General features: G+C 38.9%; 1 protein-coding gene and 1 pseudogene across 3 annotated transcripts in view; both read right to left on the reverse strand.

Annotated features, from left to right (window-relative positions):
• LOC105715874 (cyclic AMP-dependent transcription factor ATF-7) overlaps positions 1-25,787 on the reverse strand; it is a 116,381-nt gene that overhangs the window by 69,311 nt on the left and 21,283 nt on the right. For all 3 annotated transcript variants that reach the window (XM_012450340.3, XM_064377162.1, XM_064377163.1), the window contains exon 2: positions 23,657-23,725. In XM_012450340.3, the coding sequence (XP_012305763.1) occupies positions 23,657-23,704 (48 nt within the window). In that variant the 5' untranslated portion in view covers positions 23,705-23,725. The remainder of the gene's footprint in view (positions 1-23,656; positions 23,726-25,787) is intronic.
• On the reverse strand, positions 1,467-2,976 carry LOC135275263 (large ribosomal subunit protein eL21-like; annotated as a pseudogene).

The raw sequence follows: 25,787 nt of genomic DNA on the forward strand, positions 1-25,787 counted from the left end.
ATTGCATAATGATAAAATGGTCAATATACTCCAAGATGACATAAAAATTCTTAATGTAGGCCAGGTATGACGGCTCACACCTGCAATCCCAGCACTTTGGGAGGTCGAGGTAGGTAGATCACTTGAGGTCAGGAGTTCAGGACCAGCCTGGCCAACATGGTGAAACACTGCCTACTAAAAATACAAAACTTAGCCAGGAGTGGTGGTGCGTGCCTGTAATCCCAGCTATTCAGGAGGCTAAGGCATGAGAATCACTTTAACCTGGGAGGTGGAGCTTGAAGTGTGCCAAGATCACGCCACTGCACTCCAGCCTGGGGAACAGAGCAAGACTCCATCTCAAAAAATAAATAAATAAAAATTATCAATGTGTATGTAGCTAACAATGGAGCATCAAAATATGTGAAGCAAAAACTGACAGAACTGCAAGGAGACAGGCAGATGCATCTGCTCTTATATTAATAGTTGGATCCTTTAACACCCCGCTATCAAAAATGGACACATCCAACAGGCAGAAAATCGGTAAAGACATAGCTGAACTCAACAGCACCATCAATCAACTGGATATGATTAACATCTATAGATAAATTCATCCAACAACAACAGATTATACATTGTTCTTAACTCACATGGAACATTTACCAAGATAGACCACATTCTAGGCCATGTAACACACCTTAACAAGTTTAAAAGAAATCATACAATGTCTGCCCTCTAACTGCAATGGAATTAAAGTAGAAATCAGTAACAGAAAGATAGCTGGAAAACATTAAAAGACTTAGAGATTAAATCTCATACTTCTAAATATACATGAAGCAAAAAAGAAATCTCCAGAGAAATTAAAAACTATTTTGAACTAAATGAAAATACGACTTATGAAAATTTGTGGGATGCAGCAAAAACAGTGATTACTGGGAAACTGATAGCAGTGAATGAACATACCAGAAAAGAAAAAAGATCTAAAATCAATAATCTAAGCTTCTACCTTAGAAAACTAGGGGGAAAAAAGAGCAAATTAAATCCAAAGTAAGAAGAAGAAAAGAAATAATAAAAATTAGTGTAGGCCAGGGGTGGTGGCTCACGCCTGTAATCCCAGCACTTTGGGAGACTGAAGCAGGAGGATTGCTTGAAGCCAGGAATTTAAGACCAGCCTGAGCAACAGAGTAACCCCATGCCTCTATAAAAAATAAAAAAATTAGCTCGGTATGGTGGTGCTCAGGAGGCTGAGGAAGGAAGATCACTTGAGCCCGGGAGTTGGAGGCAACAGTGAGTTCTAAGATCACACCACTGCACTCTAGGCCTGGGTAACAAAGTGACACCCTGTCAAATGAATGAATGAACAAAAAAAGAAAAGAAAGAGTCTGGGCAGGATGACTCATGCCTGTATTCCCAGCATTTTGGGAGACCAAGGCAGATGGATCACACGAAGGAGTTTGAGACTAGCCTGGCCAATATGACAAAACCCTGTCTCTACTGAAAATACAAAAATTCTCCAGGTATGGTGGTGCATGTCTGTAATCCCAGCTACTTAGGAGGCTGAGGCATGAGAATCGCTGGAACCCAGGAGGCAGAGGTTGTAGTGAGCCAAGATCGTGCCACTGCACTCCAACCTGGATGACAAGTGAGATGCTTTTCAAAAAAAAAAGGAAGAGAAAAAGAAAGAAAGAAGGAAGGAGGGAAGGAAGAAAGAAAGGAAGGAAGGAAGGAAAGAAAAGCAAGAGAAGGAAAGAAAGAGGATATCAATGAAACTGAAAACAGAAAATCAATAGAGAACACCAAGAAAACCAAAAAGTAGTTATTTGAAAAGATTAATGAAATTGATAAGCCTCTACCTAGGATTAAGGAAAAAAGAGAAGACACAAATTACTAAAATGGAAAATGAAAGAGGAGACATCACTATAGATCCCATGGACATTAAAAGGATAAATATTGTGAACAACTTTATGCCCACGAATGTGAAAACCTAAATGAAATGAACTAATTCCTTGAAAGACATAATCTGCCAAACCTCACACAAGAAAAAATAGACAATCTGAAATTGAATAAATAATTAATAACGTTCCAAAATAGAAAGCACCAGGCCCAGAGATTCACTCATAAATTTTACCAAATATTTGAGGAAGAAATCATACTAATTCTTTTCTTTTTTTCTTTTTTTTTTTTTTACAGTCCAGAGGTCTTTTATTCTTTTTAACACCTATTATGCCATGAATTCATAGGGAATAGGTTCCAGCAGCTCAGGCTCCTTTCCATTGGTTCTCACAAAGTGTGCTTCTCTGGGTGGAGCAGGCTGGCGCTTCAGTTGGACCCAGGTACCTTTCCCTTTGGCTTCTTTCTTTTTCTGATCATTTTCCTTCACACGTTTTAGGAAGCTATCTTGGCTCTTAGAGTGCTTGATGTGCTTAATACGCACATTAATTCTCTTGGCAAGAATCTTGCCCTTAACTTGTTTGTTTACAACAATGCCAACAGCATGCTGGGTAACATTGTAGACTCTTCCAGTTTTGCCATAACATTTGTGGGGCATTCCTTTTTGAACAGTACCCATTCCCTTGATGTCTACAATATCACCTTTCTTATAGATTCGCATATACGTGGCCAAAGGAACAACTCTATGTTTCCTAAAAGGCCTAGAGAACATGTATCAAGGGCCTCTCCTCTTTCCCTTTGTGTTCATCATTTTGGTGAACTACTGGAAGATGGTGGTTCCCATACTAATTCTTTACAATCTCTTCCTGAAGATGAAAATGGAGATAATACTTTCTAACTCATTCCATAAGGCCAGAATTACTCCAATACTAAACTAGACAAAGACATTACAAGAAAACAAAACTATAAACCAGTATCTTTTATGAATACAGATGAAAAATCCTCCCATTAGCTAAATATTAGCAAGTTGAATCCAACAATGTATAAAAAGAATTACACACCATGACCAAGCAGGCTTTATCCCAGGTATGCAAACTGATTCAACATTTGAAAATTGATTGATACAATCCATCACACCAACAGGCTAAAGAAGAAAATTCATATGATCATATCAATATATGCAGAAAACTCATTTGACAAAAATCATGATGTATTTTAAAAAATCATTTATGATTTAAAAAGAAGCCTCTTAGGAAATTATGAATAGAAGGAAACTCCCTCACCTTGATAAAGAACAAAAAATGGAGTTTTGCTCTCATTACCCAGGCTGGAGTGCAATCATGGAATCTCGGCTCACTGCAACCTCTGCCTCCTGGGTTCAAGTGATTCTCCTGCCTCAACCTCCTGAGTAGCTGGTATTACAGATGCTTGTCACCACACTTGGCTAATTTTTTGTATTTTTAGTAGGGACGGGGTTTCACCATGTTGGCCAGATGGGTCGTGAACTCCTGACCTCAGGTGATCCACCTGCCTGGGTCTCCCAAAGTGCTGGGATTTCAGGTGTCAGCCACTGTGCCCAGCCGATAAAGAACATCTTTAAAAAAACCTACAACTAACTTCATACTTAATGTTGAGGGACTCAAAGTCTTCCTGATAAGATCAGGAACAAGGCAAGATGCCTCCATCACCATTGCCTTTCAGTATAATATTGGAATTCCTAGGTAATGCAATGAAAGACAATAGAAGCTATATATTGGGAAGGAAGAAATAAAATTGCCTTTGTTCACAGACGACATGATTTTCTACATACAAAATCCAAAAGAATCAACAACAAAAAACTGGAATAGGCAGTATAGAAAGATTGCAGAATACAAGATTAATGTATAAAAGTCAATCACTTTCCTATATGTCAGCAATGAACAAGTGGAATTTGAAATTCCATTTATTAGCACCCCAAAGTGAAATACTTAGGTATAAATCTAGCAATATACAAGAACCATATGAGGAAAACTGCAAAACTCTGATGAAAGATATCAAAGCCAAATGAAAAGATGTTCTATGTTCATGAACAGGAAGGCTCAATATCATCAAGATGTCAGTTCTTCCCAACTTGATCTATAGATTCAATGTAATCGAAATCAAAACCTCAGCAAATTATCTGTAGATATTGATAAACTGATTCTAAAGTTCATATGGAAAGGCAGAAGACCCAGAATCGCCAACTCAATATTAAAGAAGAAGAAAGTTGGAAGACTGACACTACTTGACTTTAAGACCTACTATAGGCCAGGCATGGTTGCTCACGCCGGTAATCCCAGCACTTTGGGAGGCCGAGGTGGGCAGATCACCTGAGGTCAGGAGTTTGAGACCAGCCGACCAACATGGAGAAAACTCATCTCTACTAAAAATACAAAATTAGCTGGGCGTGGTAGTGCACGCCTGTAATCCCAGCTACTCAGGAGGCTGAAACAGGAGAATCGCTTAAACCCAGGAGGCAGAGGTTGTGATGAGCGAGGATCACACCACTGCACTCCAGCCTGGGTAATAACAGTGAATCTGTTTTTTGTTTTTTTTTTTTTAAAAGAAAGATCTACTATAGGTTGGGTGCAGTGGCTCATGCCTGTAATCTCAGCACTTTGGGAGGCCAAGGCAGGAGGATCACGAGGTCAGGAGATCAAGACCATTTTGGCCAACATGGTGAAACCCCGTCTCTACTAAAATACAAAAACAAAACAAAACAAAAAAACAAAAAAAACACTAGAGAGGTGTAGTCCCAGCTACTCAGGAGGCTGAGGGGAATCACTTGAACCCAGGAGGTGGAGGTTGCAGTGAGCTGAGATTGTGCTACTGCACTCCAGCCTGGTGACAGAGCAAGACTCTCCATCACAAAAAAAAAAAAAAAAAAAGGAAGACCTACTATAGGCGGGGCATAGTGGCTCATACCTGTAATCCCAGCATTATGGGAGGTCAAAGTGGGAGGATCACTTGAGACTAGGAGTTTGAGACCAGCCTGGGGAACATAATGTGACCCTGTCTCTACTAACATCCCCCCTACAAAAAAAAAAGAAAAAAGCCTACTACAAAGCTACAGTAATAAACACAGTGTGGTACTAATAAAAAAAATGGACAAATCAATTACTGCATTTATGTGAATAAACAGAGGGCCCAGAAATAGACCCACATAAATATAGTCATTGATCTTTTACAAAGGAGCAAAGGCAATACAATGAAGCAAAGATAATCTTTTCAACAAATGGTGCTGAAACAACTGGATATCCACATGCAAAAAAATGAATCTAGACACATGCTTTATAGCCTTCACAAAACTTAACTCAAAATGGATCATAGACCTAAATGTAAAATGCAAAACTATAAAACTTTTAGAAGACAATATAGGGGAACACCTAGACCAGGGGCCACACAGCAGGAGGTGAGCAGTGGGCGAGTGAGTAAAACTTCATTTCTATTTACAGCCACTCCCCATTGATTGTATTACAGTCAGGGCTCTGCCTCCTGTCAGATCAATCACAGCATTAGATTCTCAAAGGAGTCCAAACCCTACTGTGAACTGTGTATGTGAGGGATCTAGGTTGCATGTCCCTTATGAGAATCTAATGCCCAATGATCTGTCACTGTCTCCCATCACCTCCAGATAGGACCATCTAGTTGCAGGAAAACCAGCTCTCACTGATTCTACAATATGGTGAGTTATATAATTATTTCACTATATATTACAATTTAATAATAATAGAAATAAAGTACAAAAAAAGTACACAATAAATGTAATGTGCTTGAATCTCCCCTAACCCCAGTTCATAAAAAAATTATCTTCCAGGAAACCAGTCCCTAGTGCCAAAAAGGTAGGGGACCACTGACCTAGATGACTTTGGGTATGGGGATGACCTTTTAGATATAACACCAAAGGCATGATCCATGAACTACGTAATTGATTAGCTGGACTTTGCTAAAATTAAAAACTTCTGCTCTGTGAAAGACAACGTCAAGAGAATGTAAAGACAAGCTACAAATGCAAATCAATAGGAAGGAAAAAAAAAAAAAAAAAGACAAGCTACATAATGGGAGAATATGTTTGTAAAACATACACCTCATAAAGGACTGTTATGCAAAATACACAAAGAACTCTTAAATCTGAACAGTAAGAAAATGAAAAACCTGATTAAAAAATGGGCAACAGACTTTAGTCAGACACCTTACCAAAGAAAAATACAGATGGCAAATAAGCATATGCAAAGGTGCTCAATATCATGCCACCAGGGAAATGAAAATTATTATTATTCTTATTTTTTGAGACAGAGTCTCACTCTGTCACCCAGGATGGAGTGCAGTGGTGTGATCTCAGCTCACTGCAACCTCTGCCTTCCGAGGTCAAGTGATTCTCCTGGCTTTAGCCTCCTGAGTAGCCAGGAATACAGGTGCCTGCCACCACACCCGGCTAATTTTTGTATTTTTAGTACAGACGGGGTTTCACCATGTTGGCCAGGCTGATCTCGAACTCCTGACCTCAGGTGATCTGCCTGCCTCGGCCTCCCAAAGTGCTGGGATTGCAGGTGTGAGCCACCATGCCTGGCAGGGAAATGTACATTAAAACAACAAAATCCCCTACACACCTATTAGAGTGGCCGAAATCCAAAACACTGACAACATTAAATGCTGGTAAGGATGTGGAGCAACAAGAACTCTCATTCATTTCTGGTCGAAATGCAAAATAATACGGCCACTTTGGAAGACAGTTTGACAGTTTCTTACAAAACTAAACGTAGTCTTACCATAATTAAACATAGTATTACCATATGACTCAGGATCACACACTCATCGATGTTTACCCAAATGAACGGAAAACTATGCCCATACAAAAGCCTGCACATGGATATTTATATAGCAGCTTTCTTTCCTCATAATTGCCAAATCTTGGAAGCAATAAAGATGTCCTTCAGCAGGTGAATGGATAGATTGTACATCCAGACAATGGAATATTACTCAGCACTAAAAAGAAATAAGGTATTAAGCCATGAAAAGATAAATAGGAAACTTAAATGCCTATTACTAAATGAAAACTAGTATGATATGGCCTTATATTGTATGATTCCAACTAAACGACATTCTGAAGACGGCAAAACTACAGAGACAGTAAAAAGATCAGTGCTCGGCCAGGCGCGGTGGCTCACGCCTGTAATCCCAGCACTTTGGGAGGCCGAGGTGGGTGGATCACAAGGTCAAGAGATCAAGACCATCCTGGTCAACATGGTGAAACCCCATCTTTACTAAAAATACAAAAAATTAGCTGGGCATGGTAGCATGTGCCTGTAATCCCAGCTACTCAGGAGGCTGAGGCAGGAGAATTGCCTGAACCCAGGAGGCGGAGGTTGCGGTGAGCCGAGATCGCGCCATTGCACTCCAGCCTGGGTAACAAGAGCGAAACTCCGTCTCAAAAAAAAAAAAAAAAGATCAGTGCTTGCCAGGGGTCAGTGGGAAGTGACGGATAAACAGGCAGAGCACAAAGGATGTTTAGGGCAGTGAAACTCTTCTGTATGATACTACAATGGTGGATACACGTCATTTTATATAGTGATTGATTGATTGACTGATTTGACAGGTGCTCACTCTGTTGCCCAGGCTGATGTACAGTGGCACAATCATGGCTCACTGCAGCCTTGACCTCCCGGGCTCAAGCAATCTTCCCACCTCAGGCTCCTAAATAGCTGGGACTATAGGTGCACACTACCATTCCTGGTTAATTTTTTGTTTTTGTTTTTGTAGAGACAGGGTCTTACTATGTTGCCTAGGCTGGTCTTGAACTCCTGGGCTCCAGCAATCCTCCTGCCTCGGCTTCCCAAAGTGCTGAGACTACAGGTATGAACCACTGTGTCTAGCCTCATTACGTATTTGTTAACATCTACAGAATGTGCAATACCAAGAAGTGAATCCTAATACAAAGTATGGACTTAGGTGATATGTCAATGCAGGTTCATCGAATGTAACAAAAGTACCATTGTGGTTCAGTATGTTGATAGTGGGGGAGGCTAGTGGGTGTTGGGACAGGAGGTATATAAGAACTGTCTGCACTTTTCACTCAATTTTGCTGTGAATCTAATACTGCTCTAAAAAAATGGTTTCTTAATTTAAAAAAAAGCAAAGGAAGAACATAAATGAAAAAAGACTGAAAACCCCACTAAGTAATTGTGAATAGCTTCTTGCATATGCATTCTTATAGAGTGCTCAGAAAACAAGCTCCAAGTAGAGTACCCATTGTTTCTTCTTCTTTTTTTTTTTTTTTTTTTTTGATACGGAATCTTGCTCTGTCACCAGGCTGGAGTGCAGTGGCACAATCTCGGCTCACTGCAACCTCCGCTTCCCAGGTTCAAGTGATTCTCCTGCCTCACCTACCGAGTAGCTGGGACTACAGGCATGTGCCATCATGCCCAGCTAATTTTTGTATTCTTAGTAGAGACAGGGTTTCACCATGTTGGTCATGATGGACTTGATCTCCTGACCTCACGATCCGCCTGCCTCAGCCTCCCAAAGTGCTGGGATTATAAGTGTGAGCCACCACATTCGGCTCATTGCTTATTATTCTAATGTTAAGACAGAAAACCAAAGCGTAGTACAAAGTCCAGCTTCCAAGCAGGAACTGTTGTCTCCTTGACGGAGCTCCAATCCAATTATGCCCTAGCCACTGATTTTTCTATCACCACCTCCCCTTTGTTTCAGAGACAGTATCCACAACCTTCTGTTCATGCGGTGGAGGAAGAAATTGCTTCCCAGAAAGGCTTAGCCCACTGCATTCTACTAGATAAAGGAAAAACAAAAAGCCATTCCACTGTGACAAGCCGATTACTGTCTATGGAGAACCAAAATGCCTCCCTTAGGACTAAGGGGAATAGCCAACAAGGTACAATATGTTAAAATCTTTAACCATTACTCTGCCAAGAGCTGTTATGTATGTGAATACAATCTTCTCATCTGGGCAGTCAAATATGCATAACTGAAAGTACAAGCCTCCGTAAGGCCCTGTCTAGTTATAATTTCAAAATGCATAGAAAGTGAAAGAAGGCTGAAATAGTTTCCCCCTTCCACTACTGCAATTATCTAGGTAAAGCCTAGAAGGAAAGAACAGGAAAGACTGAATAGGGAATAGCTAAAGTGTTGAATATAATACAGTATTTTATAAAATGTACACAGATATCTAGACCCCTGAAAATTTTAGAGTAACTACTTTTATTGTTCCCTCATAATATGTACAGCCTAAGGAGACTACAGTCTCCCTCTTAGTCCTAAAAAATACCTGAAACTGAAGTAAAATGACAAATGTCTGAAGTTATGAACATAATAAAAAAAATTAATGTGCATAGATTGCTATTATGGAAAAAAAAAAAGATGTTCCCCAAAGTGACAGATGTCTATGATACTATTTACCCATTCTGGTATTATACAAACTCCAGGTATATACTACAACTGAGATCTTTAAAACTATCTGAACACCTCTTTTCACTTGATTCAAATAACTATGCCAATGAAAGATTTGTTATTGTCAGTGAGCTTGAGAACAGAGACATAAAATGGAGGTAATCAAAGCTTAGCATTAAAATGTAGTTTTCATACACCCTATTAAACTGTCACTGTCTCTCTGATAACCTCTCAGTAGCCAAGCTTCTAGCTCTGTTCTATAGGCTGCTTCCCTGAACCACTTTTTCTTTTCTTTTACTTTTTTATAGGAACTCCTGGTATCACACACACAACACATATACACACACAGGCACACATATGCACGCTCACACACAACTAATCGGTCTATCAGAGGCACCCAGCAAAATAAACAAATGACATCTATGGACACCAAGAATGATCATTTTGGTCAGTTACAACCTTACCCAGTGAGCCATTCTCAGTTCTGAAGCCAAGAACTTGACTTTGTGGTCAGAGGTGGAAAAGACAAGACTCTAGTCAGATACTTCCTGCAGTTGAAGGCACAGTTAATTTCACATGATTCACAGATAAATAGTGAATCATTATCAGAATCAAGAAGGAAAATGTGCCAGGTTCAGTGGCTCACACTTGTAATCCCAGCACTTTGGGAGGCCAAGGCAGGCGGATCACTTGAGGTGAAGAGTTTGAGACCAGCCTGGCCAGCATGGTGAAACCCTGTCTCTACTGAAAATAAAAAATTAGCTGGGTGTGGTGGTGCACGGCTGTAGTCCCAGCTACTTGGGAGGCTGAGGAGGAGAATCACTTGAACCTGGAAGGTGAAGGTTATAGTGAGCAAGGTTTGCACTACTGCGGTCCAGCCTGGGCAACAGAGTGAGACTCCGCCTCAAAAAAAAAAGGAAAATGTGGCTCATGCCTGTAATCCCAGCACTTTGGGAGGCTGGGGTGGGTGGATCATTTGAGGTCAGGAGTTGGAGACCAGCCTGGCCAATATGGCAAAACCCCCTCTCTACCAAAATAATACTATTAGATTTTCTGGTCTCTTTTGATCCTCTGTATACACGTCTACATATTTTTATCACTTAAATTATTTAATGTAAATATTTCCACTAATCTACATAGCCATATATTTTCACTTCTGATGATAAATTGTAAATGAAATGTCTATTGCATTAACATAACACAGTTTCTAAGGGAAAAGGAAAAAGCAGATACCTAGAGGTGCTATGAAGTCAAAGAAAGACAGGATGTGGGACCTGAGTGCGGGATTGTATTATTCAACAGGTAAGATCTTCTATGTAGCCATATGCCAAAAATGTCAGAGAATAAGCAAGTTAGCAATCACTGAGCAGATCATACATCTCACTATCCTGTTGTTCTAATCATACCCTAATTACGCCTTAGTCATATTTCCTCTTACCAATAAGTACGGCAGCCACCAGAACAAAAGCCCCAATTACTATATGGCACTAGTCAAAGCAAGATACCCATCCTTTGTATGTGGGAGCTTATGGGCATAAAACTAAGGCAAGAAAGAAGGAAATATGGATCAGAAAGTAACCTAGCCTAGAATGCACAAAGATGACAACCACAATGCTCTGGGCCTATTACTAGAGGTTGCTGAAGCCACGAAGGTCCCAGTTTTCTAGTTCTGTCTACATTTCTGATTGGGCAAAAATTAATTTTCTTTCCTCTTTAGAGTCATGCCCTTGCTGCAAAATGATGGTGGTTTACCTCAGAGAGTAGACACATTTCAGCAGCATTACCAGGCAAACAAAAAACACTGTACATCAAGGCTGAGGCAGCTGCAGAAAGATTTCTTCATTTTCGTAAGAATTTATATATATATATATATATATATATATATATATATATATATATATATATTTCCCCCCCCCCCCACAGGCAGAGCTCAGCTACAGATTTAGCTTAGCTCTCTTTGGTATGACAGCTAGATATATAGATCAGTAACAAACTATATCAAATACTTAGTTGACTGATTTGGACCATTATCCAAAAAAAAAATTACTCATTTTTTTCTAGGCTAGATGAGCATACTGAAATATAATAAGGAAGTAATTTAACAGAGTAGTTAAGAGTGCTGGTCTGGAGTCTAACCATCTGGGTTTGTGTTACAACTCCATCACAAAATACTGAGTAACTCTGTACAAGTCAGTTCTCTGAGCCTTAGTTTTCTCCTTGGTAATTCTCCCTCAGAGGTTGCTAGGATTAAATAAAACATCCCTGTAAAGTACTTTGGCATAGTACATGATAAAAGCTCAGTGAGCTATAATTATTGTTGCTGTTGCTGCTGTTTTATCAATAAAATCAAACAATTTTCATTGTATTTTATTCTCTCCCTTCCCTGTATGCTTTCTGGATGGAAAGATCATTTTCCCATACCTAATATAAACATATTTCCTCTAAATTGTGTATGTATGTATGCATACATTACCTGTTAATATGCACTAACTGATGTTAACCCTGACCATCATGCTAAGAACCTTCCCTAGGCTAATGTTCACTTTACCACAGAGTCAGTTCAGTCTGACAAGTTAAGAAAGTAACTGATCCAAGACTAGCATATTCTCATATTTAGTCAAATATAGAGGGTAAAGAGACATTATCTCTATGAAAAAAAAAGATACTACTCCATATCAAGAAGCTAGAATTCTAAGCAGACAGGAAGCATGAGTCCTAGAACTAAAGAAATCAGTACTTCTCCTTCCCCCATATTTTATCAATCGAAATTTTCCAGAGCGGGTAAAGGAGGAAATGGTTCTTTCTTTCCAAATTAAGTTGGTTCCAGTGTTTATCTGGGCTATTCTTAACATTTATACTTCTCAAGTAGCTTCATTTTTTATTTTTATTTTTATTTTTTGGTAGTGTCAGGGTCTCGCTTTGTTACCCAGGTTCATCTTGAACCCCTGGCTTCAAGCAACCCTCCTGCCTTGGCCTCCCAAGGTGCTGGGATTACAGGCATGAGCTTCTAGTAAAAGAAGCTGAGATAGCCCAAAATAAAATGCAAAAGTAAATCTATGTATCCTGTACATCTTCATAAACTTCAGTATCTTCTTTGCTAAGGGACCATTCTACCTATGCCAGTCTACATCTGTGATCCCCTAACCCCAAATAAAAACATCCATTTCTTTATGTAGCAATATCACAGTTGTCATTAAATCAATTCATACTGAAGTGTGAATGATAGCCCCCATAGAGTTCTCCATAGTTTTCCAAGAACTTCGTAATTTATATGAATCTTTAATTAGTGTAGAAGTACAAAAGTTTATTTCTGGATGGGGAATCTTTGCACTGATCTTCATTCATATATAAAGCTGCCCATGGGAAGAAGGGAGAGAAGGAGACGTTATTGTACTTAACCTAATCAAAGGAAAAAGAATCAAATGCTCTACTTCCTTTTGCTCAACCCGAATACCTTGATTCCCCAGATACAGCCCATTCAGTGTGCATCTTGTTCTTGCTCCTAATACCTAGAATCAATAAAATGTCACTAGGCAAGTTAATTCCTATAACATCAGAGAGACTCCCAGCAGAGAAGAAGAAAGGCTGGCCACCTACATCTCCCTGGATAAATGCTTGGAGTTTTAGACAGAACTTGGAGCTGTGGAACCTCCTACATCTAATTTTCTCTCCCTTTTTTTCCTAACAATTTCTAGTTACATGCTTATCTACTCACAATTTTAAAAAATTAGAGGGCTATATGATTCCTACTACATGACATTCTAGAAAAAGTGAAACTACAGAGATAGTAAAAAGATCAGTGATTACCAGGGGTTCAGGAGGGTGGGATGAATAGGTGGAGCACAAAAGATTTTTATGGCAGTGAGACTATTCCATATGGTATTATTATAGTAGATACACATGTGATACACATATGGTATATATATATGTGATACACATATAGTAGATACACTTGTGAAACCCCACAGAATGTACAGGCAGTGAACACTAATGAAAACTATGGCCTTTAGCTAATAATAATGTATCAATGTTGGCTCAACAACTGTAAAAAATATAGCACACTGATAAAAGATGTTAACAATAGGCCGGGCGTGGTGGCTCACGCCTGTAATCCCAGCACTTTGGGAGGCCAAGGTGGGTGGATCACGGGGTCAAGAGATCGAGACCATTCTGGTCAACATGGTGAAACCCCATCTCTACTAAAAATACAAAAAATTAGCTGGGGCATGGTGGCGCTTGCCTGTAATCCCAGCTACTCAGGAGGCTGAGGCAGGAGAATTGCCTGAATCTAGGAGGCGGAGGTTGCGGTGAGCCGAGATTGCGCCACTGCACTCCAGCCTGGGTACGAAGAGCGAAACTCCGTCTCAAAAAAAAAAAAAAAAAGATGTTAACAATAAACGAAACTGTGGGTGGGGGTGGAGTGAGGAGGTATATAGGAACTCTCTGTACTCTCCACTGAATTTTTTCTATACACTTACCACTGCCCTAAAAAATAAAGTCTATTAATTATTTTTAATAGAGGAAACACTGATTAATAATCCCCGCCAGGTACAAAGGCTAATAAGAGCCAAGATAAGCTGTATAAAAAGGATGTAAAAATGTAAAAAATTAAGACTGCAGGGCTTGATCTCAAACAGTAACTAAAGACAGGAAAGAAGCCTGAGGAAGTGAAGGAAGGAAAGACAACCACACAGTGGCATTTTATAGTGACTGGTGTGCAAACAACTAAAATAAATTTATTTCCCTCAGAGAAAGAGAACAGAAGCCAAGACACTTATAAGGGACACTGAATTTCTCAGCAGAAAAATCACCCCCATTAAGCCTCTGGCATACTTACGAGTATCACCCTGATTGCCTCTCCCTGTGGCTACGGAATCAGAGCTTGTCATTGTAACCAAGTCAGCAACCTGTGCTGGTGCCAATCTTTATAGTGGATTGAGCTATTTTTCAGGAAAAGCAAGGGATAATTGCCCAGTATCAAAAGAAGATCTGACCCTTGGGAGGAGAAAGGAGGTGTTCTTTTTGCCACAGGATGGTTCTCTCTGGAATAACATAAATGGCTCTTTGAGAGACCATGTCTTTGATAAGCAGCGCTGCAACTCTGACAGCCAATCTGCTGAATGCCGAACAGAGCACTCAGCTTTCTACAATGACTCAAAGGACACGGCAAGGCTGCAGATTTATTCTGCTGACTTTCCCTGCACAGCCACTCAAGTTTTTCAAAGACAAAAAGGAAGAACTCTTGCCTTTCAATCCAGGGAATTGCAAATTCCACTGGGATTTAAAGACAGAGCTATGTTTGCTCAAAATTTGACATCACTGATGTGAACAAGATTTAAAAGCTTGGAATTATGGCTGACAATTTTAGCAGTTAGAGCAGAAGTTGGTTCAGCACTTCAATCTGCCCGCAGAATCAGCAGCCACACAAGGGCACATGGTGTGCCAGACTGGGAATGAGCTAATTTCACAAAATTCATTCTCATTCTCTTTGTACTTTCACAGACAATTGCAAATAGTCCAGATTCTTACCAAAGCACAAACACAAAGGTAGCATATTTCACTGCACAAAGAAATTTCAAAGTAAAAACACAAAGGCACTGTTACAAAGAGATAAACCTCAAATCTTCCATCTTTTCTCCATGATGCTTTCCTTCTTGAAATCCTATTTTTAACATGATAATTTTGTGAGAGAAAACTTTAAAAAGCAACATATCCCTACAATAAACTATTAAAAGCATTTCTTCTTCACAACTTGTATGTCAATTCTTCAAGATGAAATTTTGAAACGGCAAAGGATTCTACACATTCTACCTCAAAAGAAAGAGCCATGTGCTATAATTTAAATGACAAGCTCTCTGTGGTTAAATAGATTAAACCCTCAACAGACAAAAAGAAAATTAGGCTTGAGAGTTAAGATACCCAATTTCTGTTTAAAACATTTTTTGTTATCTTATGATTAAGCAAACAAACAACCAAAAACCTCCTCAAATTTAGGGGTAATCAGTTCTATTGTGATTTTTAAAAATATGTATTATTGTACTAAGCACATTAATACAATAGGTACTGAAGCAAGGGGATTAGCAAAACAGCACAGAAAATCATAAGCAGAAAACCAGAATAAAAGTTTTCCCCAAACAAAATACATAATCTTTTCACAAAAATTAATGGAAAGAGGACAAAAATAAAGATGTTTTGCTTTATAAATAATATTGGCAAACACTATACTGTATGTATTCAGTTTTTAGACATAATCAAAGGCCTGACATTTAACCAAATGTCAAATAGCACTGTCACTCTTTCAGAAAGGTTTATCATTTGGTGATAAAGACTCTATTCAGATCAACTCTCAATGTGACTGTACTCCATAATTTTCTTAAAATATTATAAAGTCCAATTTAGAAGGGACTTTGGGTGAGGTGCAGTTGCTAACAACTGTAATCCCAACTATTTGGGAGCCTTAGGTGAGAGGATTGCTTTAGGCTAGGAGTTTGAGATCAGCCTGGACAGCACAGCAAGACCATGTCTTTAAAAATAAAAACATAAAATTAGCCAAGCATGGTGGTGTGCACCTGTAGTCCCAGCTACTTAGGAGGCTGAAGCAGGAGGACTGCCTGAGCCCAGGAGTAGGAGGCTTCAGTGAGTTATGATTGTACTATACTCCAGCCTGGGTGACGAACAAGACCTTATCTCTAAAAAGATAAATAAATAAAAGTGGTATTGTGTTTAAGTCACTGGCATATAGTTAAAAAGCTTAAGTTTGCCCAGTCACAACCCTTTGAGCAGAATGTTGAAATTGTTTTTCTCTTCAGAAAAATCTTCCAGAGAGCATCTCTTGTACCTTGTTCATAATGTACAATTTATTGGCATTTCTTTTCCTTTCTAAATGGCCAGGAGGGAAGAAGAGATCCACAGCCACTGTATGTGGTTAGTAATGGCGCTTTTACTTGTCATTGTACAAAGCCTGTTAAATATTTACAACACAGACAGCAATATCTAGTCCTAAACACCCAGTTGTGAGTTTGAATTTTTTTAGAAATAAATCTATGACAAGTTTTCCCCAGCAAAATGCCAGACGACTTTACTAACAGCTTCAAGAGACCCAGCGGGTCCAAAGGAGCAGTTATAGGCCATCTGGTGATTACTTATTATTATTTATACAGCACTGTAGATGTACACACAGATGTGTTATGAATCCACATACAGAGAGGCCCTAACAAGGGCTTCAGACAGAATGTGACTGCTGAGCAAGTCAATCTGCATTAAAGAAATACACTAACCAGAGAGAGGGAGTATGCTGGCTGCTTTTTAATCTGCTGCATTTGCTGGACGACTGTTCGATAAAAGAATGAAGAATTCTATACAATGACAATATTTTGTAAGTCAACAACCTAGCTATATGCTATATGTAGTTTTGCCAGGGTGGCAAAAGAAGGATAAATGAAAGGCTCTCAGATTCAGAAGGCACTTTGTAAACTCAGCAGTCTGTAAAAGAAGGGAGTAGGAAAGAGGCCTCTTAACTTAGGAAGAACTTAGCTACAAAGACAGGATTTTATTTTTTTTCTAACAGAAATACTCTGAGAACAGTGTCTGAGCTCCCATTTCAAATACTAACTTATATCTAAGAAAAACAAGAGTAAATAACTGAAAAATGTCACCTTAATTTATAATGGGTATATTGCCAATTAGATTCATACAGCCTTTTTTGGGAGGGGCAGACCGGAGCAAGGATGCTTTTAATCTACTGAGCTCTAGTAAACATACATGTATTTGTTTAAATATAACATGAAAAACAAAAATAACCAACTATATGTTTCTAAGGGCAAGTGTCAAGAGTATTAGATATGACATTAAGAAACCTGAGTTTAATTACATCTCTACATTTTAAAAATCCCAGTCCCAGGCCAGGTGCAGTGGCTCACACCTGTAATCAAAGCACTCTGGGAGGCCAAGGTGGGTGGATCACCTGAGGTCAGGAATTTCAGACCAGCCTGGCCAACATGGCAACACCCCCTTTCTACTAAAAAATACAAAAATTAGCTGGGCACGGTGGTGGGCACTTGTAGTCCCAGCTACTGGAGAGACTGAGGCAAGAGAATCACTTGAACCTGGGAGGTGGAGGTTGCAATGAGCCAAGATCGCACCACTGTGCTCCAGCCTGGGCAACAGAGCAAGACTCCATCTCAAAAAAAAAAAAAAAAAAGAAATCCAGTCCCAATTTTGTCTATACGATGCATAAGAGTGGTCTACTTCCACCACAGGTTACTGAAGCATCCAGAGAGTGAACTGAAAGTTATTACAAAGTCAACACATTACAAAAAGTAAGGTTAGCATTTGGCCTAATTTGTGTATAATGCCATGTATTTTCAGCTGCCTGACAGCATGCAGGCACTCTTACCAGATGGGAACTAGATGAATTATTGAATGAAATATGAATTATTAAATAAAAATTAGAATTTTAAAAAACTCTTGGCAGAAGATGGGGAAAAAAGGCTTATTTGTTTGCCTGAAATTGCTTTCACCTGTCGAAACATGTAAACATGGCATATACTACCACAAATGGCATTTACCTACCAGAGCCATTGCTTCTACTTGTAATTCTGCAATTCAAGATGCTTCCCTAACATAAAGAATCAGTAATCACCACCAACTCATTCTTTCCTGCTTTTCTTTTGTGCTTATGCAAGGTAATAGGGAAACTCTCCAAAGGGATAGAATTAAAGATCCAGAGTCCCACAGTACCAGTATGGCCCATTTAATGGGAGGGCTGGGATAACAGGAATAATCTCTATAGATTTGTGTTATATAGGCAATAAAACATATACCTTTGCAGCATGCCAGCCTTTAACCAATCATAGGAGCTATTTGTTGCCTCATATATTACAGAGCAATAGAGATTTAAGGGATAATGTTCATGGAGGCAGAGGATATGAAGCAATAAACAGCTTTGGAGGTTGGTTAAATGCCAAGTGAAGCCAGGACTACAACACTATAAACATTATTCCTATTATATGACAAGATAAGGAAGTACAAGAAGCTGCCCTCAATCCCATCGCAACTAGGCTCCATCACTATTGTTGGCCTTAGAAAGGAAAAGCAGGCCCCAGAGGTCTATGAGTTAGTTACATGTTTCCTGTCTCAGAAAGATATGAAGAGAATTTCAACCTGTACCTAAATGTCCTCTGGGAAAAGAAAAGAAGATCTGATAGTAGGTATTTTCAAGGAAAAAAAGAGTAATAGCCCCTCAGGGTCACACTGGACAGAGAAATAATCAAAGGATTTTTCCTTAAAAGGACAGAGGTAGGCTGGGCGTAGTGGCTCACGTCTGTAATTGCAGCACTTTGGGAGGCCAAGACCAGCCTGGCCAACATGGTCAAACCCCTTCTCTACTAAAAATACAAAAAAAATTAGCCAGGTGTGGTGGCGCCTGTAATCCCAGCTACTAGGGAGGCTGAGGCAGGAGAACTGCTAGAACCCAGGAGGCAGAGGTTGCGGTGAGGCAGAGTGCTAGAGTGCGAGATCGCACCACTGCACTCTAGCTTCAGTGATAAGAGCGAAACTCCTCTCAAAAAAAAATAAAAAATAAAAAAAAGGACAGGTGATAGAGAATATAGTTATGACATAAACCTTTCTCACTGGCTAAGAGCAGGATGATACTAACTCTCCATAAGTAATATCTCCTCAGAGGAAATGTGTTCCTGTTCTTAAGGAAATTGACATTCTAAGAAATAAGCTGATTATGACCAGCTTCTATTCAAACACTTGATTATGGTAACCAGAAGGACTACTTAAATTGCATAATTCATACTGCAAACCTGTGTCATGTACCTGAGAGGGAGGCATAGGAATAAAGAATTTGTTGATCCCCGAAATAAAAAACTGGGCATAAAGCATTCTAAAGGTAAGTTACCTAAGTGCATCCACATGAAATAACATCCAAAATTCAAGATTAGTGACAGAGACATAGTATGTATTCCTGCTTCCACATACAATGGAACAACTTTATAATCCATATTCAAGTAAAAGTGTCCTCCAAAAGTATTAAAAACTTATGACTTCCTATTAACAGATTCAGTACCAAACTATATTTCTATTATTTTAACAACAATACAAAGCTGTTTTATAGTCACAATGTCTTTAAATAGATGCTATCTTATAAACATTTCAAAAAACCATACAACTCAGATTCAACCAGTCCTCTGCCAAGAGGGTATCTGGGGCACTGTTGCCTTAACAACACTAACCCCATTCTCAGGAGGCAGCTCTATTAACTACTCCTGCTACCACATTCCACGGAGAGGTATTAGCAGGGATATTGCTTTCCCTGAGTTCCTCTTCATAAGGTTGATGAGGCCTTAAGAGAAACAAAAAAATCTCAACAGGAGAATAGGATTAACATGGCTAAAAACCCCTATCACCTGTCTTTTCCGGTAAGAATGCAGACAGCACAACCTTCAGCAGCTTTTTTTTTTGAGTACATGCAGCATATTTAGAACTCAGCTGTGTCACATCAGACTTACTGTTGGGAAGTGAATCATGAACAGAATCCAAAAATAACAGCCATTAAAGACCTAGCAACCAAAACATGTTTACGTATCCATTGAAAGCCTAGTGGTTTTGATTATATAGTGAAGAGCATAATCCACTAGTCTATTTTAGGTGAATTTTCCTTTCACTTTCCCTTAATATTAAGGCATAGGATGATTTCTGACTTTAGGAATGTATAGGGTAAAGTCTGGGCAATGAACAGATATTGAAATAATGCAAGATTCCTATAGTTTTGTTTGTTTTTTAAGAAACAGTATCCTGAATTATAATTGTTTTCATTCCTACTTCCTCTACCTGGTAGAAACCACTGCTTTTTGAGACTTCTATGGTAGCAAGTTCTAAACCATGTCTTGCAAAAATTATCTTGGTCCTTATTACCCATCCTGGGACTTATATAGCCTTTTTATTATTCTACCATTTCTGGAAGAAAGAACTTGAATCAATCACAAATGGATTATAAATAGCTTGAAAGGCTCAAGGTGGCTCCAGAATGAAACCATTCTCAAGGGATATTAAGGAAGTTGGATGACAGGCCAAAGGTAGTTCACTTTACCAAATTTATCTTCTCTGCCAGATTTTCACTATTTCATATCACATAAAGCAATCACAGTAAATCTTTCAGAGATCCCAATCTAGAGCTATTTGTTACCAGATAGTGGGAGAAACTTGGAAGAGACTAAATATAACTAAAGAACTATAATCTCACCTGACTATAAAGATCTGACTTGCAAAGGAGGTAAAGGGATGAATCATACTACCTTCAAAGCCTTAAGTTGTACTTTTGTATCCTTTTTCTATGAAACAAGTACCTTGAATCCAAAAGAAGAAGGTAGCAATGTTCCACACTCACCTTCCTACTGAGGGGAAAAAAGCTTTTAGAACCTAAGTCAGAGGTTATAATGAATCCTAATAATCAAAATACCAATGAGTAATTCAGAAACAGGAGGGAGATGTGGGGGAAGGAAATGGCTTCTGGTAAATGGAACCCAACCTTACCAAAAGGAACCAAAGTCAAAAGTCCCTACTATTTTCCTAACTCCAGTCCAAAACAGAGCAAAACAAAAACAAATTTCATAAATCCTAAAAAAAAAAAAATTTCATAAATCTGTGACATTTCACAAATTTCAGTGGATACTACTCTTTTCTGATGAGACAGCTTGAAGAGATGTTTGTATCTTTCTTCCTCAGAGAGCTTAAGAGACGCTTTTCTTGTGTATTCCTTATTTTTACCATCTATTTCTACTTCTTTGCAAAGTCCTTGTCGGTGGTTTTAAGCATATAACATATAAGGGGAGTTCAGGAGTTGAGTAGCTTAAATAATAAGTGAAGAAAAATAATGGTAAGTATGAGAAAAATAAATCTTTTCACCAAAAATGCATATTTTTCAAGTAAAAGTGTAAAAGCAAGAAGTAAAAAAGGTACCAGGTATTGGTTGTAAGCATCAGAGTAAATAGTATTATCTGATTCACATGTAAAAATTTGGAGAGATCATTTTTTAAAAAATTTATTTATTTATTTTTTTATTTTTTTGAGACGGAGTTTCGCTCTTGTTGCCCAGGCTGGAGTGCAATGGTGCGATCTCGGCTCACCGCAATCTTCGCCTCCTGGGTTCAGGCAATTCTCCTGCCTCAGCCTCCTGAGTAGCTGGGATTACAGGCACGCACCACCGTGCCCAGCTAATTTTTTGTATTTTTAGTAGAGACGAGGTTTCACCATGTTGACCAGGATGGTCTCGATCTCTTGACCTCGTGATCCACCCGCCTCGGCCTCCCAAAGTGCTGGGATTACAGGCGTGAGCCACCACGCCCGGCAAAAAAATTTATTTATTTTGAGACAGTATCTTGCCCTGTTGCCCAGGCTGGAGTGCAGTGGCATGATCATGGCTCACTGCAGCCTCAAACACCTGGACTCATGTGATCCTTCTGCATCAGCCTTCCAAGTAGCTGGGACTACAGGAATGTGCCAACATGCCTGGTTAATTTTTAATTTTTTTTTTTTATTATTTGCAGAGACAGGGTCTTGCTATGTTGTCCAGGCTGGTCTCAAACTCCTGAGCTCAAGCAATTGCCCTGCCTTGGACACTGAAAGTGCTGGAATTACAGGCATGAGCTACCACGCCGGGCTAGGAGAGATCATTTTTAGAAATGTATTTTAATAAAGCTGTCTGAAAAGTGAAACAAATGTATTCTATTTTCCCAACTGGCTTTTATGGAAAATATTTATATATATCCACATATATATGGAGATATATATATATATTTTAAAAAATGGGGAAACATGCAGTTAATAATAAAGTTGAAAACTTTGACATGAAAGGAAATCTGCTGAGTCAGGGAGGCCCGTTAGTCTTTCCCAAGGTATTGCTGCAAAAGCTCACTGCTAAAGCCATTGGGAAAAAAAAAAAAAATTAAAAAATTAAAAAGAAAGGAAATTCACCCTAGGATGCCAAATACCGCAGAATACAATGCCTTTATTGGTCTTTTTTGAAAATTTTAGCATTTACTGGAATTTGGAGTCTTCCTTTTGTTCATTCCTTGTCACCATCCCCATTTTATCTACCTCTCAAATTCATAGGAATCTCTGAAATTTAGCTCTTCTTTTTGTCCAGATATTTACAATGTTTAACATAACTAGTCTGTAATTTCATATACCGCCAGTGTCAGCGGACAGTCACATGACATATTCCTAAGTGAACAGAAACTCAACCCTTTAAGTTCTATAAAATGAATTAATGAAGCCAAATAAAACTTCCTTTTTATTCCTTTCTTCATCCTTTGTGGAACATGGCAATAGAGGAAGGTCTAGGAAGAACAGTTAAGAAGATGCAAAATGAAAAAAAGGCAATTTCAACAAAATTACTTTATTAAAAAGGCATATGATGAAAAATGACATACGATATACACATATGAATGTAATTATGTGACAGCTGACACACAGAACAATGCATTTATAGCATTACACAGAGAAAATGTTTTTATAATGCTGTGAGATCTCAAGTTCTATATTGGATTTGTCTTTCCTAGATAGATATCTGCCGTAGCTGCTAACAATGATTTTCTGGATCAACAGTCAAAAGAAACTTTTTTTTTCTTTATTTACAAAATTCAAATAGATTCTGGCAAACTGGGGTTCACAATGAATGTGTACATTCTCAGCTGGCTCTCCAAATATGTTAAACAGACTTTTACATCCATGCAGGTTGAAGAGAAAACACTTTTTTTTTTTGAGACGGAGTTTCACTCTTGTCATCCAGGCTGGAGTGCAGTGGCACAATCTTGGCTCACTACAACCTCCACCTCCTGGGTTCAAGCGATTCTCCTGCCTCAGCCTTCTGAGTAGTTGGGATTATAGGAATGTGCCACCACGCCTGACTAATTTTGTATTTTTAGTAGGGATGGGGTTTTGGCCAGTCTGGTCTCGACCTCCCGACCTCAGGTAATCTGCCTGTCTCGGCCTCCCAAAGTTCTGGGATTGCAGGCGTGATCCACTGCACCGCGCCTGAAGAGAAAACATTTCTAAACTTGCTTTGTATTTAGATGGATAGCTTTAGAAAGGAGGAGAGAGCAACATGTATTCTTCCACACTGTGTGGTGGGAAACAAACACCAGTAGAATAACAATATGGAAGAGAGCAAGGCAGATTTCATTACAGTAGAGTGCCTACACTTCCTCATAACTTGGATTTACACACTGCAAATCCTCTGATCTGATTACCTCCAGTGATCACGTAAAATACCGGCTTTAAACTCTTTGCCTTAGTGATAAAACAGCCACTTTGATTCACAACGAGACATTCACAATAAAGTATATTGTAAACGTACCTGTCCACAGCCCGGGGCATTACACACAAACGGTCTGTCGTCTCCCATATTTCATATAGCAGAGCGGAGCTGAGGAGGGGGAGGTGGGGGAAAAAGTTATGTTAAATATGCTGGAGGAAAAAAAAAGTGCTTCAAAAATATCAACCCTAGAAACAGGTGTTCCACGAATGCCATCTATCAAAGTTGTAAATACAGGCTACTTTGGGGAGACCCATTAGACAAGTGACATATGATCTACTGTGCCTCAATTGAATCTTTTAATTAGAAAGATTGAGATCTAAATAGTCGGGGAATTTCAAACCTTTGCTAGATTTTCCCTCTTTCTACCACAGTATATAACACATTTCTCCAATCTGCTGAATTACAACTAGTGCAGTTCCCTATGTCAATAAATTCACTGAACGCTCGATGCGGAAGCCATATTTCTGAACTAGAGAAGACCAAAATTTGTCATTTAATTAATTAAGGGATTATAGGAGGGGTGCTCCATTTTACAGGGCCATAATCTGGCTCCCTGGTGTATAAACTACGAGACTGTTGGCAAGGGCTGTTTATCCCATATTATTGCCAAAGAAAACAAAGCACCCATCCTATTGGGCTACACGGGAAATGGTTTTCATTAATAAAAAAATAAAAATAAAAACCAGCAGCCTCTTCCTCCCCCCACCAATCGTCTGTGGCAAATGGAGAAATATCGATGCCCTTCCCCCCTCTGATTCTATTTATGGCTAGATTTTTAAAAGCAGCAATAAAACAAATGTCGACTCTTTGGGGGTTTGCTGGGCGAATATGTTCCGGCTGTTTGTGCTGCTCTCGGCCAGTGTTCTTGGGTTGCTCTGCTGCAGCCAACAGATGTGTGCTGCTGCAGGGGATAAAAGAAATGGCACTAAAAGGCATCACCATCCATCCCTTCTATTTCTCTGAAGACTTTAACAGGGTTTATACTGTTTTTTAAATTATTGAAGCTAAACTCTCAAAGTGTTTATTGAAATTCTTTGTTGAAGAACAGTAATTCCAATCTGAATGTGTGGGAGAAATTTCTCATATCCCAACTAGGAATAAAAATAGAAGTGGAGATGGATAAAGATTAGAAATGCAAATCATGGTAAAAACAATTCTTAAAAAATAAACAGTATTTTGCAAAGGTGGAAGAGAAAAATGGAGTGGGGGATAAAAATAGTCTTATAAACTCCTAAATGACATTTTCAAACATCCTTCCATAAAAGAGAAAGGTATACAAAAGAATATGAACGAGGGAAGATGAGAGAGGAACTACAATTTGAATATGCCTGGAAATGACTTCAGAACTGCAACCAAATTTCAAATTTTTATCTTGGAAATAAATTGAAATGTCAGGACAATCTGTCAGGCTCACGTTGAAATAAAATGTTAACATGCTAGACTGAATCTGGTAATCGGAAAACCATGCTTAAAACTCAGAGGGTAGCTAGGTAACATCTCTCCTACTCTCTTAGGACGCACTCTGGGGTGAGAAACCAGTATTTCTGGTTGTCTAATCAGTAATTCCACAACTAATTGGTGTTTAAAATTGTGGGGTTCCCCATAAAATTGAAGGGGCTTCTTGGTCATCTTTCAGTTTGATAGAAACATGGTCTAACTAGGAAGGAAACTGACGCTACAGCACTGCTGTAATGGAACAGAGCCTGTACGTACATACGTGTACACAGATTTATATCACATTTAGCCAGGATAAATTGCTTCAATAAATTCTGTTCCTAGGAGAGGCCAGCTCAAGCTGATGATTGGGTACTGGGAAATGAGAGCTTCATTCTTCTTCAAACAGCCCCAGGATGAGGGGATTTTCTGGTTTGTTTGTTTGTTTTAAATACATGACGATTTTTTAGCACTTTCTGGAACTAAAACATGGTACAAAAAATAAATGCAAGTAAACAAAAGTAAATAAATGCAAAGACCAGGACCATTATGGCTGAAAACTTAGAGCATATCTGGAAAGCAATTTATCTCTGGAAAATTTCCTAACTCCTGTGCTAGAGATAATTTCACTACATGTCCCAGAATCTGCTTTCCTAACATAATCACAAAATGAAAATTTTATTTCAAAAAGGTCTTATATATTTTCAACCAGGAAGTAAACTACAAGGGCTAGAGG

The sequence above is a fragment of the Aotus nancymaae genome, unplaced genomic scaffold, assembly GCF_030222135.1.
Source record: "Aotus nancymaae isolate 86718 unplaced genomic scaffold, 86718_ANA_hifiasm-v0.15.2.pri h1tg000016l, whole genome shotgun sequence".
NCBI lineage: Eukaryota > Metazoa > Chordata > Mammalia > Primates > Aotidae > Aotus > Aotus nancymaae.